The sequence below is a fragment of the Pristiophorus japonicus genome, chromosome 2 (assembly GCF_044704955.1).
Source record: "Pristiophorus japonicus isolate sPriJap1 chromosome 2, sPriJap1.hap1, whole genome shotgun sequence".
NCBI classification, from domain to species: domain Eukaryota; kingdom Metazoa; phylum Chordata; class Chondrichthyes; family Pristiophoridae; genus Pristiophorus; species Pristiophorus japonicus.
The window spans coordinates 68,073,460-68,090,238 of record NC_091978.1 but is presented as its reverse complement, the minus strand read 5'-3'; the positions used below and the strand labels follow the sequence as shown (position 1 = coordinate 68,090,238).

Below are 16,779 nucleotides of genomic sequence, written 5' to 3'. Positions count from 1 at the left end.
CCAAAGCTGAAAAGCGTAGGTGAAAAATTGAGATAAATTAAAGTAAAGTAGTGGCTGGCTGATACCAAACATGGTCTTTACAAAGCATGTAGATTCTACGATGAAAGGATAACTTAAGGTGGTCAGGAGTCGCACAGCCTTGATCTCCTGGGAAAGAATAAATTAGAATGGCACACAGTGCAATAAGTTGTGATTTCAACATAGTGAGAAAACAGGTAGGTGAAAGAACATATGGAGCTGAAGAACGAGAGAGAAAAGTTCAGAGGAACAATAGCTGTCGGAATATATTGATAAAAGAGAAAGAAAGGTTGTGAGAGAGGCAGACAAGTTGGATGTAATTGCGAAAGAGGGAAAACCAATCAGAGAAGAAGCTTTTTCTATTATCCTGTTCAGGGTGCAAGAAAAGTGTTAGAAAAGCTTCCCAGAACTGCTAGGCAGATACAGCTGAAGGAAAGAAAGTTAACGATGAATTTCCTCTACAATTATACATGAAATTAAAATTCAGTAACATCACAAAAGAATGCTACCCACATCCGATTTTTCCCTATTCATGATGTAGCTGGAAATTTAAACTTCATGCCATCGCTGCTGGGGAAGCTGCATATAAAACATTTTACTAAGCTACCTTTGAATAGCAATTTTGAAGTAGAAAATATAGTTGCAAAAGGAGACTGAGCCACATCACCAGCACAGATGAATACAGTTCACTATTAAGAAAACTCTACACATCTCAATAACTTCAAACTTACTTTACTCTATGAACCAAGAAAACAAAAATTTTACAAATACTTTAGCAACTAAAACTCACTATCCCAAGGACAACATTTATCTCGTATTTGTTTTTAAAATGACCTTATATCAGCAAACTTGGCTACATTGCACTCGTCCCTTCATCCAATGCATTAATATAGATTGTAAATAGTTGAGGACCCAGCACTGATCCCTGCGGCATCCCACTAGTCACTGTTTGCCAATCGGAAAATTTATCCCAACTCTCTGTTTTCTGTTAGTTAGCCAATCCTCTATCCGTACTAATATATTACTCCCAACCCCGTGAATTTTTATCTTGTGCAGTAACCTTTTATGTGCCACCTTATCGAGTACAAGAGTAAAGTAATACTAATGAATACATGTAAAACACTGATTACTGTGTGCAGTTTAAGAGGCCCAATTATAGAAAGGACATTAAAGTTGTAGAGAGTATCAGTGTCAATTAATTAGGATGATGCCATGGATGGAAAACTTTAGTTATGAGCAAATCTTGAGATACTGACACTATTTTCACTGGAGCAATGAAGGCAAAGGGGAGATTAAACGGAGGTTGATAAAATACTGAAGACTTTTGATAGAGACTAGGAATAAACTATTTGCTCTGATTGGGGAGTCAGTGACTGGGTTATCAATTTAAAATTATTTCCAAGAAAATGAGAAGGAGGGTTAGGAAAAATTACTTCACACAGTGGATTGCTGGAGGATGAAATGCTTTGCAACAGGAGTTGGTTGAGGCTGAGACCATTGCATTTTTAAGGGAAAATTGGATAAATGTTTGACGCAGAAAGGCGATGCCACGATATGGGACAGAGATGGGCAGTAGGAATTTTGTTTTTAAATTGCTCTAGCAAAGAGTCAGCACAGACTTGACGGACAAAATGGCCCCATCCTGTGCTGTAAACTGTGGTTTATGATTATTCTGTAAACTAAATGGCAACTTGCAAAATGGGCCCACTGAATTAAGGTTATTAAAAAAATGGACAGACATTAGAGCGAATGAATAAAAATTTTGCTTGTAAATATCAAACTTTGAACATTCATTGAAAGTATCTGACTCGACATTATTGGATTTTACATCATAAAATTAAGTGAGAAATGAAGGATAGTGTTTCTGCCTTTTGGATAATGATGTTTACATGGTAAATGAGAATAATAAAGGCAACATAGGCAGATAAACAATCTAAACAGACAAGCTATTAAAAATGATAACTCTTCCATCAGTCACATTTCTATTTGAGGTAGACTCCTAAAAATTGTCACTTGCAAAACCTAGGAACTATTTTCAACAAATCATTATCTACAGATACCACAGGCCAGAGATTCTCTTTGGAGACTCATGTTCCATCTATGCCTCCTCGTTCTACCTGCTCCACTTAGCTCAGCCCTATCAGAGCTCGGATAGGTTCAACATCTACTTCTACAAATTGGTGGGGTTCAAACAAATGGTGCTGAAATTGCACTATAATCACCTCCTCTGAAAAGTGAGACTGCATTGGTGGCACTTGTATTTGTTCGATCAGACCAGCCCGTCCTGCTCACACCCCAAGGAACTTCATTTTAGTATATATAAACTCAAAGTCTTAAGACCGTTGGAACGCTTTCTTATACTTAACTATAAAGTATTATGACCAAATCCTTTTCCTTTTCAATGCCTATTTTGGCCAATTTTTTTGTTCCAACAGCAAGCAATCATGGCAGTGTAGGTTTGACATCATCAGTACTGGTTTGGTGAGACCCATGAGTTCCATAGTCTCGAGGTATGGATTCATTCTAGGTATTACTAATTGTAACTCAGCTCACTTAGGGATTCGACTCAGAAACCTTTAAAATCAATGATGCTGATGACAGGCACTGATTAAACGAAAAAAAAATGAAAAGGCAAAATAAGACAAATGAAAAAGATGATCATAATTCTTTCAAACTAAGTGATCTTTAAAAGTGGTCCAGACAGTGAAACTCTAACCAAATTGCTCTTATTTAACAAATAATTGGAGTTTAAAAATATTATTTTTCGATACTGAATAAATTACCGTCATATCATTGGGTTGTTCACTGCCAGTAACAGTTGCAGAGCGAGGTCGTTGCGATTGAGTGCTCTGCTGATAAATCAGAATTTTTTTTAATACTTTACAAAATAAAACTCTGAAGCACAATAAATAGAATGAATTCAGGGCTAGGAATTAAGAGTTGATTACTGGGCAGTGAAAATGTAAAATTTATATTTTAGAAATTATTTCAAAGAAACAGTCCTACAGAAGGAAGAAATTTGAAAGTAGAATTTATGCTTTGAATGGATATCAATTTTGTAACTATGGTGACACTTTTAGTACAATATCTGTACTCAAGTTTTCAGCTCAGCAGCTCAATAACTACTTTGCAAATGAACTCATGGGAAGTTCATTTTCCATACCTTCCTTTAAAAAACTGATATTTTATGCCAACTGAATGTCACAACACATAAAAACTTAAGTAACTGAAATTTGAGTGGAGCCACCTGGTCCAAAATAAGTAACGTAAAGCCACCACAATTTAGTAGATGCAGATGAGAACCAACAAAAATAAACCTAGCAAAGCTTTGAGTACAGTATTAACCGCATTGTATGGAATACTGCATGTCAAAGTTTCTGAAAAAGTGTTCCAAGTTGTCAGATACGTGACAGAAAAGAATAGCCAGCAATTATGTCAACATGAAAATAGAAAAGTAGCAAGTTCTGCCATAAATATTAGAAATCTTTCTATCTCTCCGATAATCAATTCAATTTCCATTAGCTTATAGAATAGAAACTAGTTTTAAGCTATGTGTGAATTTAAGAGGACAGAACGTTATCGAAATTGGCCCATGGCCCTTCCGGGAGAGTAAACCTTCCGGGCCCGGGTCAGTTAACACCCGGGTGGGAAGCCCCGCCCCCAGCGTGGAATTGCCCTTTGCACCCCTCAAACAAGGCGAAGCGCTGTGTCAGTGCTCCACCTCATTGGAGGGGCGCTCCTGAGGGGTCAACGCCACACTGAACAGGTCAGAGCTACGCGCTGTTCTGCATAGAGCTAACATGTCGTAACATCCCTCCACATCATTTAAAGGGGAGGGCCGCTGCGGACTCTGCATGGCCCTTTTGGTGGCCAAAACTGGGCCACCAGGAACAATCTTGATCGGGCAGAGGCCCAGCACGTGGTCCGGGGCACACATAGACTCCCTTTAAGGGGCGCCCGTGCCAGACTCACATCCCGTGGGGCACAAAGGGGTCAGCGCGCATGGCGATGATGTCATCGCCAGGTGTGCGCCGGAGCAGGACACAAATCGCGGGGCACAGCACAAACTCCAAATCGTCCCCAAAATCTCAGGGGCAATTTCGCCCCAGGTGCCGCCACCACCGCCCGCCCCTGGGCGAAAATGCAATTACATCCCGTTAGTGCCTACCGGCGGCACGAACAGGGTGCGAAAAAGGAATCATGTTCGGCCACAGTAGTCAAAGATTGGCTACAGGAAGTTTTTCTTTCCTATGAATTAAATGGTCAGACAGCTGTGTATTTCATTTTCATTCCTTTCGGTACTATTATATTTTGTGGTCCATCAGTTTAAAATAAATATATGAGAGAAAGCAGGATTTTAGGCAGTATGTTTAACTGCTAATGGGTTTGCTGGAGCTATCACAATTGATAATTTTTTATTCTGTTGAAAAATACCATTGGCTTCAATGTTTAGAGAACACTTCAGAAAATAGCACAGCTGCAACCTAGCAACTATAGTGGTCAATTCCTGGACTTTCAAGAATTGCACTTGAAGGATTCAGGCCTCTCCCAAGAGGTAAGCTTGTTGAACTCTACTGAGGCACTTTGGAGGGAACGACAACACAATAGGGACAGGTTTCTTCACTCAGTACAGCAGTACACCTCTTGGTTGACCAAGAAGTTACACTGACTATATCCATGAGGTATCGAAAGTCCAGCCATCCCAACTAAGCATACCGACGACGTGAGGCTGAATAGGTGAGAATAAAGAGAAACATAGAAAATAGGTGCAGGAGTAGGCCATTCAACCTTTTGAGCCTGCACCACCATTCAATAAGATCATGGCTGATCATTCACCTCAGTAGCCTTTTCCTGCTTTCTATCCATACCCCTTAATTCCTTTAGCCGAAAGGGCCATATTTAACTCCCTCTTGAATATATCTAATGAACTGGCATCAACAACTCTCTGCAGTAAAGAATTCCACAGGTTCACAATTCTCTGAGTGAAGAAGTTTCTCCTCATCTCGGTCCTAAATGGCTTACCCCTTATCCTTAGACTGTGACCCCTACTTCTGGACTTCCCCAACATTGGGAACATTCTTCCTGCATCCAACCTGTCCAGTCCTGTCAGAATTTTATATGTTTCTATGAGATCCCCTCTCATCCTTCTAAACTCCAGTGAATACAGGCCCAGTCGATCCAGTCTCTCCTCATATATCAGTCCTGCCATCCCGGGAATCAGTCTAGTGAACCTTCGCTACACTCCCTCAATAGCAAGAACGTCCTTCCTCAGATTAGGAGACCAAAACTGAACACAATATTCCAGGTGAGGCCTCACCAAGGTCTGTACAACTGCAGGGCACTAAAGAGCAAGAACCAAGGGCACTAAAAAAAAAATTAAGCAACAGAACATGTTGTTAACAGTCAGGAAAATTAATGACTTCCTAAGTTAAGTGCACTCAGTTTCAGGGGGTGTCCATCACTTCTGCTACCTGGTATAATTAGGAGGGTTTTTGTTTATGCGCAAGCGGAGTTGCTACCTGGAACTCATTACAACAGCAGATAGTTCCACTTCATCTCCAATAAAACAAGATAAATGTTCACTAACCTTCCAACAAAGGCTCTTAGTATTGCACCGTTAAAACAATGCTGGCAGCAGTTGTAGAAAGATTACGTGACTTTCACATTTCTAACTGCACGGCTGCAAGTGCTCACATAGGCTATGTGACACTTTTGGATGTAAAGGGAAGGGGTAAAAGAAACTATCTGCTTTAGCACACTTTAAAAGTTCAATATTTTAGGCACTGCTTCTTGCCACTGATCACTAATCCAAACAAAAATTGCATAACTGAGAAAAAAAAGAACTTGCATTTATATAGCGCCTTTCATGATCTCAGGAGATCCCAAAGCACTTTATAGCTAATTCGGTACTTTTGAAGGATTGCCGCTGTTGTAGGAAACACGGCAGCCAATTTAAACACAGCAAGGTTCCACAAACAGCTATGAGATAATGTCTGGATAATCTGTTGCAATGATGTTTGTTGGATGAGGCCCAATTAGCATGGGATCTTGAAACATATAAGATTATGAGGGAGTTTGACAAGGTGAATGCAGAGAGGATGTTTCCACTGATAGGGGAGACTAGAACTAGGGGGCATAATCTTAGAATAAGGGGCCACCCATTTAAAACTGAGATGAGGAGGAATTTCTTCTCTCAGAGGGTGGTAAATCTGTGGAATTCACTGCCTCAGAGAGCTGTGGAAGCTGGGTCATTGAATAAATTTAAGATAGATATGGACAGTTTCTTAAACGATAAGGGAATAAGGGATTATGGGGAGCAGGCAGGGAAGTGGACCTGAGTCCATGATTGGTTCAGCCATGATTGTATTAAATGGCAGAGCAGGCTCGAAGGGCTGTATGGCCTTCTCCTGCTCCTATTTCTTATGTTCTTATGTTCTTAATATCCATCTGAGAGGCAAGACAGAGCCTTGGTTTAATGTCTCACCCGAAATATTCCTCAACATACAGATTATGTAATATTTCTTCATATCAAAACAAAAACAGTGCATTTACAAATTTTCTTGGGCACCGTGTAGTGTTCTGTTTACCTTTAAGAAAATACAGTGACCCAATAGGTTGTAAAGCTTCTATGGAAATGAGTAACAAGTGAATGAGTAAAGCAAAGTGTCATCAAGTTGCGTACACTTGAGAACTCATGAAGATTAAAAGGTGAGGCGAGTGAGATAGTGCGTCACTTAGAATTTTGTTTGTGTGATTGAGCAGGTGACCCCACGGCAGCTGCTTAATCCTCAAGTGAGCAGGATGGAGCTGAGCACTGGGACCTTGCTGTATATCATGGTGTTATCATTCCACAGGAAGTGTTGTCAGGAGAGCAGTCAGCCAGCACAAAGCCAGAGGTTGGGGTGGGGCGGGGGGAGAGATAGAGGGAACGGGAGGCCTGAATTGTTATCAAGAAGAATGAGTTCAAGGGAAGCTGGCTTCCTCTCCTCCTATCAGAGTCCCCTTTTACTCTTTTCTTTGACCTTGCTTTCTTCTTGTAGTGAAAGGTAGCTATGGACTAAAAAATAAAACCCATCGTGTATGTGTGAAGGGTCCATTCCCAGCTGCCAATAATGCAAACAGATAATTGGTAATATATTTGATACCCAATTATGCCATTTCCGAGTGCTTTCAACGTTTTGATGAAATGCGGTCATGCTAAGCACTTCCTGTTTTGAAATGCATTTTTAGGGTAACTGCTTTTTTGGTAGCAAATTAAAACCACTAACGATTCAGTACATTTCTGAGAAATTAAGAATCCGGATCTTAAAGATGATCTAGTTTGTAAAATTTTAAAAAAGGATCGACTTCCACTGAGGAAGAATTTTTTAAAATGTCATGTATTGTCTATACATTTTTTGTTAAATTGGTGTCCCATCACCTGTAAATATCTCTTATTTGTTTTAATTGTGCCTACACCCTTGATACATTTGTAAATATTTGTGATGCCTGTAGGTAGCACTGTAATAGGGCTTTCCCATTTCGAGCACCCAGCCCTTTGTTACATTTTCAGTGACAAAAGACTGCGGCTTTGTGCATTTCCCTATCAAAAAGCTTGATTTGAATCTGTTTGCAGTTCCAGACTAAGTAAGTTGGCAAAACTAAGACAGATGGAGTCCAATGTGACCAAGTGTGATGTCATCCATTTTCCATCCTTGAAAGACAAATTGGATCTTAATGGGGAGATTAGGAGCTGTGGAGGAGCAAAGGGATTTCAGTGTCCATGTGCACATACAAAGTAGTCTGATATGCAGGCACAAAAAATAAATTTGAACACAGCTAATGGAAAGTTAATCTTTATCTCACAAGGGTTAGCATTCAACAGTGAGGAAGTGATGCTTCAGTTGTACAAAGCTTTGGTCTGACCCCATCTTGAGTACTGCATTCAGTTTTGGCCACAGAATCTCAGGAACGATATATTGACCTCGGGAGGGGGGGGCATCACAGATTCACCTGAATAATGCCAGGGATTAAGGGGCTAAATTGTGAGGACAGGTTTAAGAAACCTTGAGTTTAGAAGACTGAGAAGTGATCTAATCAAGGTCTTTAAAATGATAAAGGGATTCTATTCGGTGGATAGAAACTATTTCTGCTGGTGGGGATATCCAGAACAAAGGGGAAAACCAAGAACCACATCTTTTGTTTCGGCACTTTACAGCCTTCTGGACTCAACATCGAGTTCAACAATTTCAGACCATAACTTCTGCCCATATTTTTTTTCCCCCTTTCCTCCTTTTTTTTTTTAAAAACAAAATTGCCCCCTCCCCCTATTTTTCTCTTTCCCACGGCAGCTGGTGATGATTCCGCCATTCACACCCCATCTAGACGCATCTTTTGTTTCTTAATTTGTGCCATTACTATTTAATTTTTGCCCTCTTAAATCTCTTCTGCCTTCCACCCTATCAGAGACCTTCCCCTATGTTGTTGCCTCCCCATACCCTTTCACTGCCCCTGCACTTCCTTAAGAATCTGTTACATCTCAAACTTTTACAGTTCTGACGAAGGGTCACAGACCTGAGACATTAACTCTGTTTCTCTCCACAGATGCTGCCTGGCCTGCTGAGATTTCCAGCATTTCCTGTATTTATTTCAGATTCCAGCATCCACAGTATTTTGCTTTTGCATAACCAAGAAGCACTGCTTTGTACAAAGGTAAAGAATAAATTGCTTCAATCCCTTACTCTCTCCCCTTCCCACTCCCTTTCATCCTACTCCCACCTCCTCCCTCCAAGCCTGCTTCACCTAAAGACTACACAGCTCATCTCAACTCCCTGTGTGCAGTACCATGCAAGTTTAACTAGTTTGGTAATAAGTGTAAATACTTCTTTAAAAAATCATTCTTGGGATATGGGTGTCGCTCCAAGGCCACCATTGTCCATCCCTAGTTGCACTGAGATTGTGCTGGTAGGCCTTCTTTTTTAACCTTTGCAATGTTGAAGGTGTTCCCATAATCCTGTTAGCTAGGGAGTTCCAGGATTTTGAGGCAGAGATGATGAAGGAGTGATGATACATGTCCAAGTCAGTAGTGAGAAACTTGGAGGGGAACTTGGAGGTGGTGGTGTTCCCATGCACCTGTTGCCCCTTGCCTTTCTATGTGGCAGATTGTATTATTTTTAAATGTATTCGTTCATGGGATGTGGGCGTCGCTGGCAAGGCCAGCATTTATTGCCCATCCCTAATTGCTCTCGAGAAGATGGTGGTGAGCCGCCTTCTTGAACCGCTGCCATCCATGTGGTGAAGCTATTCCCACACTGCTGTTAGGGAGGGAGTTCCAGGATTTTGATCCAGCGCCGATGAAGGAACAGCAATATCCTTCCAAGTCAGGATGGTGTGTGGAGGTGGTGGTGCTCCCCTGCTGTCCTTGTCTTTCTAGGTGGTAGAGGTCGCAGGTTTAGGAGGTGCTTCCAAAGAAGCCTTGGCGAGTTGCTGCAGTGCATCTTGTAGATGGTACAAACTGCAGCCATGGTGCGCTGGTGGTGGAGGGAGTGCCAATCAAGCAGGCTGCTTTGTCCTGGATGGTGTTGAGCTTCTTGAGTGTTGTTGGAGCTGCACTCATCAAGGCAAGTGGAGAGTATTTCATCACTCCAGACTTTCTGAATGTCTGTGGATGGTGGAAAGGCTTTGAGGTCAGGAGGCGAGACACTCGCCGCAGAATACCCAGCCTCTGACCTGCTCTTGTTGCCACATTATTTATGTGGCTGGTCTAGTTAGGTTTCTGGTCAATGGTGACCCCCCAGGATGTTGATGTTCTACTTATTACAAAAGAACAGACACGATGCTGTTTCCTTCTTCCACAAATTTAATGGCTGTTGTATTTCCACACTTCTCACTTCACAGCCTTACATCTCAAATGGCCCAAAAGTGCATGATGATGATTTCTCCCTCTGCAAAATATTTATGCTGAAACAATCCAAATGTTGAATTTGCTGAAGCCAGAGGTGAATTACAGAAATGGTAAATTCCAGGGCCAGCTGAAGAGAATATTCCAATGGCAATTCCTCAAAAATCACATTAAAGTTAACATTGAGGCAACTCCAAAACATTGGAAAAATTTTGTTTTCTTTTGTTACTTAACACAAAATGACATAAATCATGAATCATGTCATTTGCATTTGGGGTCATTGTAGGTCATATTTGTTGAACTCCTCTGGTCACCATCCACCTGCAAAATGTTGGCAATTTAATCCCCTCATCCAAGATGCCACTATAATTTCACTAGTTGCCTTGAAAGTAGGGAAATTTACACAAAAAGTGTACAATTTTCAGCAGAGGAACTTCCAAGACATTTCCTTTGTAGATATGGTCAAGGAGATTGTATTATGGCAATACAGACCCAAGCCTTCTTTAAAACTTTAGTTCAAGTTGCCTATCATTTTTTTCTAATTTGGAGTGAGATTATCTACAGAATAGCATTACCTTCCATAGAAGGTAAAGCCATTGCACTGAACTATAACAAAATTAAGGCGATAACTGGCTAATCAATGTTTTTCCTTTGCTGCCACTTCAAAGTCACCCAACAGCATAGTTTCAAAGAGTCTAGTTGGAGAACAAAATCCTATTTGGAAAACTGTGTGAAAAATTTGTGAAATGCTTTAACATCACATATTGATTTGCGATGCATGAAAGCAAGTTTCTCATAAAAGTAACATTTTAGACATGGAAAATGAAGAACAGATCACAGTCTCAGCTGACAGCTCCACCACAAAGTCTGACCATAACAGATTCTCAATTTCAGTGAGTCAGCCTCACTTTAAGGATATTTATATTTATCTGTTGCTGACAACACTGCCTCCGCTCACAGATCATCTGTTCTGCTTACAGAATCGAATATGCTCTGTGATTTACAGATTTCATGCCCCACTGCAGGAACCATCTTAAAATATATTTGCATGTGTATTTTCTCTTCATCTCCACATTTAAAAATTAAGGGTCAACTCCCAGCATTTTCTGCTCTTTACTTTTTAAATCTCATTACATTGCTGCCTTCGTAATTCCCTTCCCAACTCATTCCCACCCTGACGTCATTTCTCCTTAAAACAGATATGCTACATCTACCAACTAATAATTCTACTTCTCCTCCTTTTCTCTTGGTTCTATTTTCTTTGTAGCCATTCGCCCAGTAATGTCTCTGTTTATACCACTCTTGCTTTGTTTCACAACTTCTCTTGTCTCTGGAGAGCTAACAGTTCAAAGTTTCACAGAATCGAGGAACAACATCACAAATTATATTAAGTCAAGTGCAATAATCTATTTTAAGGACAACTACATTTATTTCTAAGAATTTTTACAGCTCTTCTGAGCACACACAGATGCCTATTGGCTATGTAGCTTCATCTGAACGAGGTCACAGAGAAAGAATGCCAATGTAAAGGGTTAAATGTTGTCAAAGCAAGGTCTTGCAGGAAAGTCCCAAAGTGAAAGCAATCAAGAAAGCCAAGAGGAATACTAGAAATTATTACTCAAAATTATTTACCGTTGATGCTTGAGCTTGTTCTCCAACACCATCTGTCACACTATAGGAACGTATCCTTGCAAGAGATTCATTCTGAGAAGCATAAAAAATTTAAATTTTATTAAGACCACGTTTTTTTGATGAACCACAATACTGTTTCAGTTGTAACTGACTTATAACTACCTGTCTCTCCACACAATTGACACAATGACCTGGATTATGCGATTGGTGGCATACAAACTGAGTAGGCCGCCGGCATTTGAATACAATGCGCAATTACCTGATGGGGACCCTCCTTCGCGAACTTGCTGTTTGACACTGTGCACTAGAGGGCAGCGTAATGGCCCATGGATCCTAGGGGAAGCGTACCTGGGATCATGTGGGCCGGTGCTCCAATCAGGAGACAGAAGCAACATGTGTTTGGAGAACTGATCTTTGAAGCTTTATATTTGGAGAATTGATCTTTGACACTTTCTCAGAGAAAGAATAAAAGGAAATAAAAACAGGATAAGAATAAATCAATCCAAAGAAAAGAGGAGGCAGATTAAAATAGTTTAATGTCACTCGGGTCATCCTAAATGAGACACTAAGGGCCCAAGTTTCCACATGATTTGCGCCTGATTTTTTAGGAGCAACTGGTGGAGAATGGACTATCTTAGAAATCGCAATTCTCCACATTTTTCTTTCTGCAGTTCTAGTCAGGTAGAACAGTTCTACTTTGGAACAGAATTTTTTCTTCAAAAGGGGGCGTGTCCGGCCACTGACGCCTGATTTCAAAGTTTCCACAGTGAAAACGTACTCCAAACTAACTTAGAATGGAGCAAGTGAAGATTTTTGTAGAACTGAAAAAACCTGTTCTACACATTAAAAAATCAGGCGCAGGTTACAAATTAGGCGTCCAGAACGAGGTGTGGGGGGAGGGGAAGTCATTAAATTCTACAATAAATCCTTATTTATACTTCAACAAATATTATACAAATAAATCTAACCTGAATAAACATTTATAAGCAAAGAAAAGATTAAATAAACCATCTTTCTACCTGTGTGAAAGTGCTTCAGGCACGGAGAATTCTGCAGTCAGCCTGAGGCGCCCGTTCTTCCCGCGGGGGGGGGGGGGGGGGGGGGCGGGGGAGGAGACAGTGAGAAGGATGCAAGTGCTGATGGCAATGTGCTTTTATTAAAAAATGTTCAAAAATTAAACAGCTACAAAGAACTACAAAAATGGCCGAGTGCCAATGTTTCCTTCACACTGCGCGTGGGCGAACGCTCCAACGCGCATGCGCAGCGTTGCCGGCAGGAAAAAAACTCATTTAAATAGTACCCGCCCCCTCCCACTTACAAAATCGGCGCGAGTGTAGGCTCCGCCCCCCTGGGCGCCGCGCCAGGCTGACAAGGAGCTGCAGAACGCTCCAGAATCGCAAGTTTTTTTTCCGGCGCCGTTTTAGGCGTGAAAAACGGGCGCCCAGCTCGGAGGGGCGCCCGTTTATTATCGTGTGGAAACTTGGGCCCTAAGTTTCTACAACTCCATATGTGCCTGGATGTCATCTGATTGAAAAAACTGTAATTTAAAAAAATTCCCATACAATAATAAAGCATCAGATGATGATTCTGGTATCCCCTTGCACTGCAGAGCCTGTTTCCACCAGCCATAAATTTTTTGTATGTAATTGCTGGGCAGTTGGTGGGTAAGTAGCCCAATTCTGCGGCAGTAATTAGATTTTCAATGTCTGTGCGGTATTGGTGTGGATGATCTGTCACGTCGGAATTTGACAGATCACATGTTTGGGATTTAACTAATTGCGAACTTGCTGTTCATTTCAAAGGCGGTATGAGTACTCTCAGAGTACGCCATCATGCCCACCGTAAATTCTGATTTTTCTCCTGCAGCATTGTATTTGATTGTACTAAATTTGAAGTGTTGCAAAATCAAAAGGTGAGGCAGACAGACGGATTTGTGTGTGATCCGTACACAGCTTAAATCCACATCAAGAAGTGAAGAAAAATCTTCTGTTCTTTTTCATTCTACTTCTGTTCAGTATGCACTTATTATAAATGATCCACCAAGAACCTTCTGCTAATAAGTGAAAGTGGATTTGAATAATTGATTCATTCTACCTTTTGATGAACACAGATGTAAATATTGGTAGCACAAAACTAGCTCTAGCTATTGAAGCAGACTTTTCAGAGTGGTAGCAAATGACTACACCCTGCAATCCAAGTCACTCACTTGGAATTAAGAAAATAACTAACAAATTTGTGGCATTTCACTGTTTAGAACCTTCAAAAAAGGTTTCAGGTGTAGGCTATTCTAAAGTGTTTCTCAATGTACGATTTCTAATACACACATCTCAGTTACTTCTTAGTTATGTTGTCAACATCATTTGGTGGTTTAATTACTATCAGTTGACAAGATGCATCTTTAATTTCACTAGCTAGTGCAGGTAGGCTGACCGCATAGACTCACATTTGAAGAATTGCTATTTGGAGGGGAAGGAACAGAATGCAAGAAACATTCATTTTCACGGAGGTGCTCTGCCTGTATTTTATAGAAGGAAGAAAGTTTGATCTTTTTGTCCATCCCTCACAAGTTGCTTCCCCCTCACCTGAATGTGCAGTTTCAAACTGGGATCTGGCTCCTCAAATGCCTTGGCCAAGTGGTGATATTTTAAATGTGAGTCTAACCAGTGTAAAAAGCCTTAGTAGATACCCGAGCCATATAGACCAGGAGGGTCCCAGGTTTCACTTCTCATCCGTGCTGAGTTGTCCCCTGGGCAGTGGTAAAGGTGTAATTGACAGCAGTACCCTTGCAGTAGGTTTGCAGAATTTAGTAGTGCTTCTGCTCCTGATCACTAATCAGTGACTCCTGCAGGAAGTGCATGCATGTTGTCGTCAGGGAAAAATAAATTCCAGCTTGCATGCTGATACTCACCATCAATGCTTATACAGGAATTATGAACATTTTGGTGACATGCTGGAAGGTGCCCAGCAATTGTGGAATCGTACTCTAGCAAGAAGTCAACAGTCAGCAGAGGAAGGGAAAATGAGAAAGTTGGCAAAGAAAACAATGGGCCAGATTTTGCTGCAGCAGGACATCTGCAGTTAGTTAGACCTGTCCCTGCATCATTCAGCTCAAAACAAATTTGCCCACAAAGCTGCTGAAAACACGAGCTGATAGTGGTACAATGAGGGAAACAGGGCACCTGGGGCCTGACTGAACAGGGCAACCAAAAGGGTGTCTCCTTAGCCAATGGGATTTAAGGATTGAGATACAGAAAAGGATTGAGACGTAGGATGAATTAAAGGGGGTGAATTCAATGTCAAATCAAGTAGAGAAAGAGAGAGGGCAAGTGATATTGGACTGAGAGAGAAAAGAGACTGAAAGAAAAATATATTTTAAATTTGCCATTTTTAAAATCTCTCCAAAAAATTAAAAATCCTGAAGGAATGAGACTCCATACTTGTAATCGTCAATTTTCAGAGTGGGAGAGGTTGATTGGCAGTCATTAACACTTACCATATTGTTAAAAGGATACTTGTGCTTGTAATTACTAGTCCTAAATATCTCCAGCAGGTTTTGTTCATGTCTGCTATGCAAATACAGCAACTTCATGACATTCAATTGTGAGGCAGACTGCGAAATGCCGTTTCCGCAAAGCTAATGGTGGAGTGGCACAACTGGGACAGCAACGTTTGGATATTCACATTTAACGGCTCTTCGCTTGAAGTTGCTGTAACATTTACGCCAAAATAACAGCGATCGTCATGAGCCTTCACCATTATAACCTGGCTCAATATTGGTCATCAAGATCAGCAAGACCCGGGACCTTCTTGGGTCATCAAGACATTTGCTTTTATATTCAATAAGCCAGTTCTAAAATTATTATATTTAAAAAGTGCGGTGGTTCAGTAAAATCCTTTGTTCTACTTAGATTTTTCACATTATCCCCTCTCTCTCCCTGTTGGTGTTAACAGAAGACACAAATTCCAACAATAAACAGGAAAGCCCACAAAAGTTGAATAATAGAAAACTGTACATATGATTTGGTAGCATGTTGAAGGCTGTCAGAATCTTATGACTCATGAAACATCTGTAAACTACTTTAAGTTGCACCTGTAATGCAATACCATGGCTGCTTCTTGGCATCATTATAAATTATTTTACGAAAGAGCAATGTTTTCCAAATAAAACAGAAATATCAATGTTAATTACTCTTGGTACCATAGAATCATACAATAATAAAAATTTACTGCACAGAAGGAGGCCATTTCCGGCCAAGATGCTATCCAACTGAATCCCACTTTCCAGCTCTAGGTCCGTAGCCCTGTAGGTTACGGCACTTCAAGTGCACATCGAAGTACTTTTTAAAATGTGGTGAGGGTTTTTGCCTCTACCACCCTTTCAGGCAGTGAGTTCCAGACCCCCACAACTCTCTGGGTGAAGAAATATCCCCTCAAATCCTTTTACCAATTACTTTAAATTTATGCCCGCTGGGTGTTGACCCTTCTGCTAAGGAAAATAGGCCCTTTCTCTCCACTATATCTAGGTCTCTCATAATTTTACACACCTCAATGAGGTCTCCATTCAGCCTGCTCTGTTCCAAGGAAAACAAACCCAGCCTATCAAACTGTCCTCATAACTAAGTTTCTCCACTCCCAGCAATATCCTCGTAAATCACCTCTGTACCCTCTCCAGTGCAATCACATCCGTCCGTAATGCGGTGACCAGAACTGCACACAGTACTCCAGCTGTGGCCTAACTAGTGTTTTATACAGTTCAAGCATAACCCCCTGCTCTTGTATTCTTTTCCTCGGCTAATAAAGGCAAGCATTCCGTATGCCTTCTTAACCACCTTATCTACTTGGCCTGCTCCTTCAGGGATCTGTGGACATGCACTCCAAGGTCACTTTGTTCCTCTACACTTCTGTGTCTTACCATTTAATGTGCATTCCCTTTCCTTGTTAGCCCTCCCCAAATACTTTACCTCACACTTCTCTGAATTGAATACCATTTGCCACTGTTCTGCACACCTGACGAGTTGATTGATATCTTCCTGCAGTCTACAGCTTTCTTCTTCATTATCAACCACACAGTCGATTTTAGTATCATCTGCAAACTTCTTAATCATATTTAAATCTAGATCATTGATGTATACAAAAAGCAAGGGACCTAGTACTAAGCCCTGCAGAACCCCACTGGCCTTCCAGTCACAAAAACGCACATCAACCACTACCCTTTGCTTCCTGCCTTTGAGCCAATTTTGGATCCAACT

At 41.0% G+C, this 16,779-nt stretch overlaps 1 protein-coding gene across 12 annotated transcripts in view; it reads right to left on the bottom strand.

Annotated features, from left to right (window-relative positions):
* Positions 1–16,779, bottom strand: part of nedd4l (NEDD4 like E3 ubiquitin protein ligase) — a 614,975-nt gene that overhangs the window by 92,426 nt on the left and 505,770 nt on the right. For 8 of the 12 annotated variants that reach the window (XR_011588609.1, XR_011588608.1, XM_070867774.1 and 5 more), the window contains 2 exons: positions 11,531–11,602; positions 2,802–2,870 (listed from right to left, as the gene is read on the bottom strand). Coding sequence is in view for 10 of the 12 variants with exons in the window: in XM_070867774.1 (XP_070723875.1) it covers positions 2,802–2,870; positions 11,531–11,602 (141 nt within the window). In the remaining 2 variants the exon portion in view is untranslated. The remainder of the gene's footprint in view (positions 1–2,801; positions 2,871–11,530; positions 11,603–16,779) is intronic. The other 4 variants (XM_070867737.1, XM_070867746.1, XM_070867756.1 and 1 more) reach the window with 2 other exon arrangements.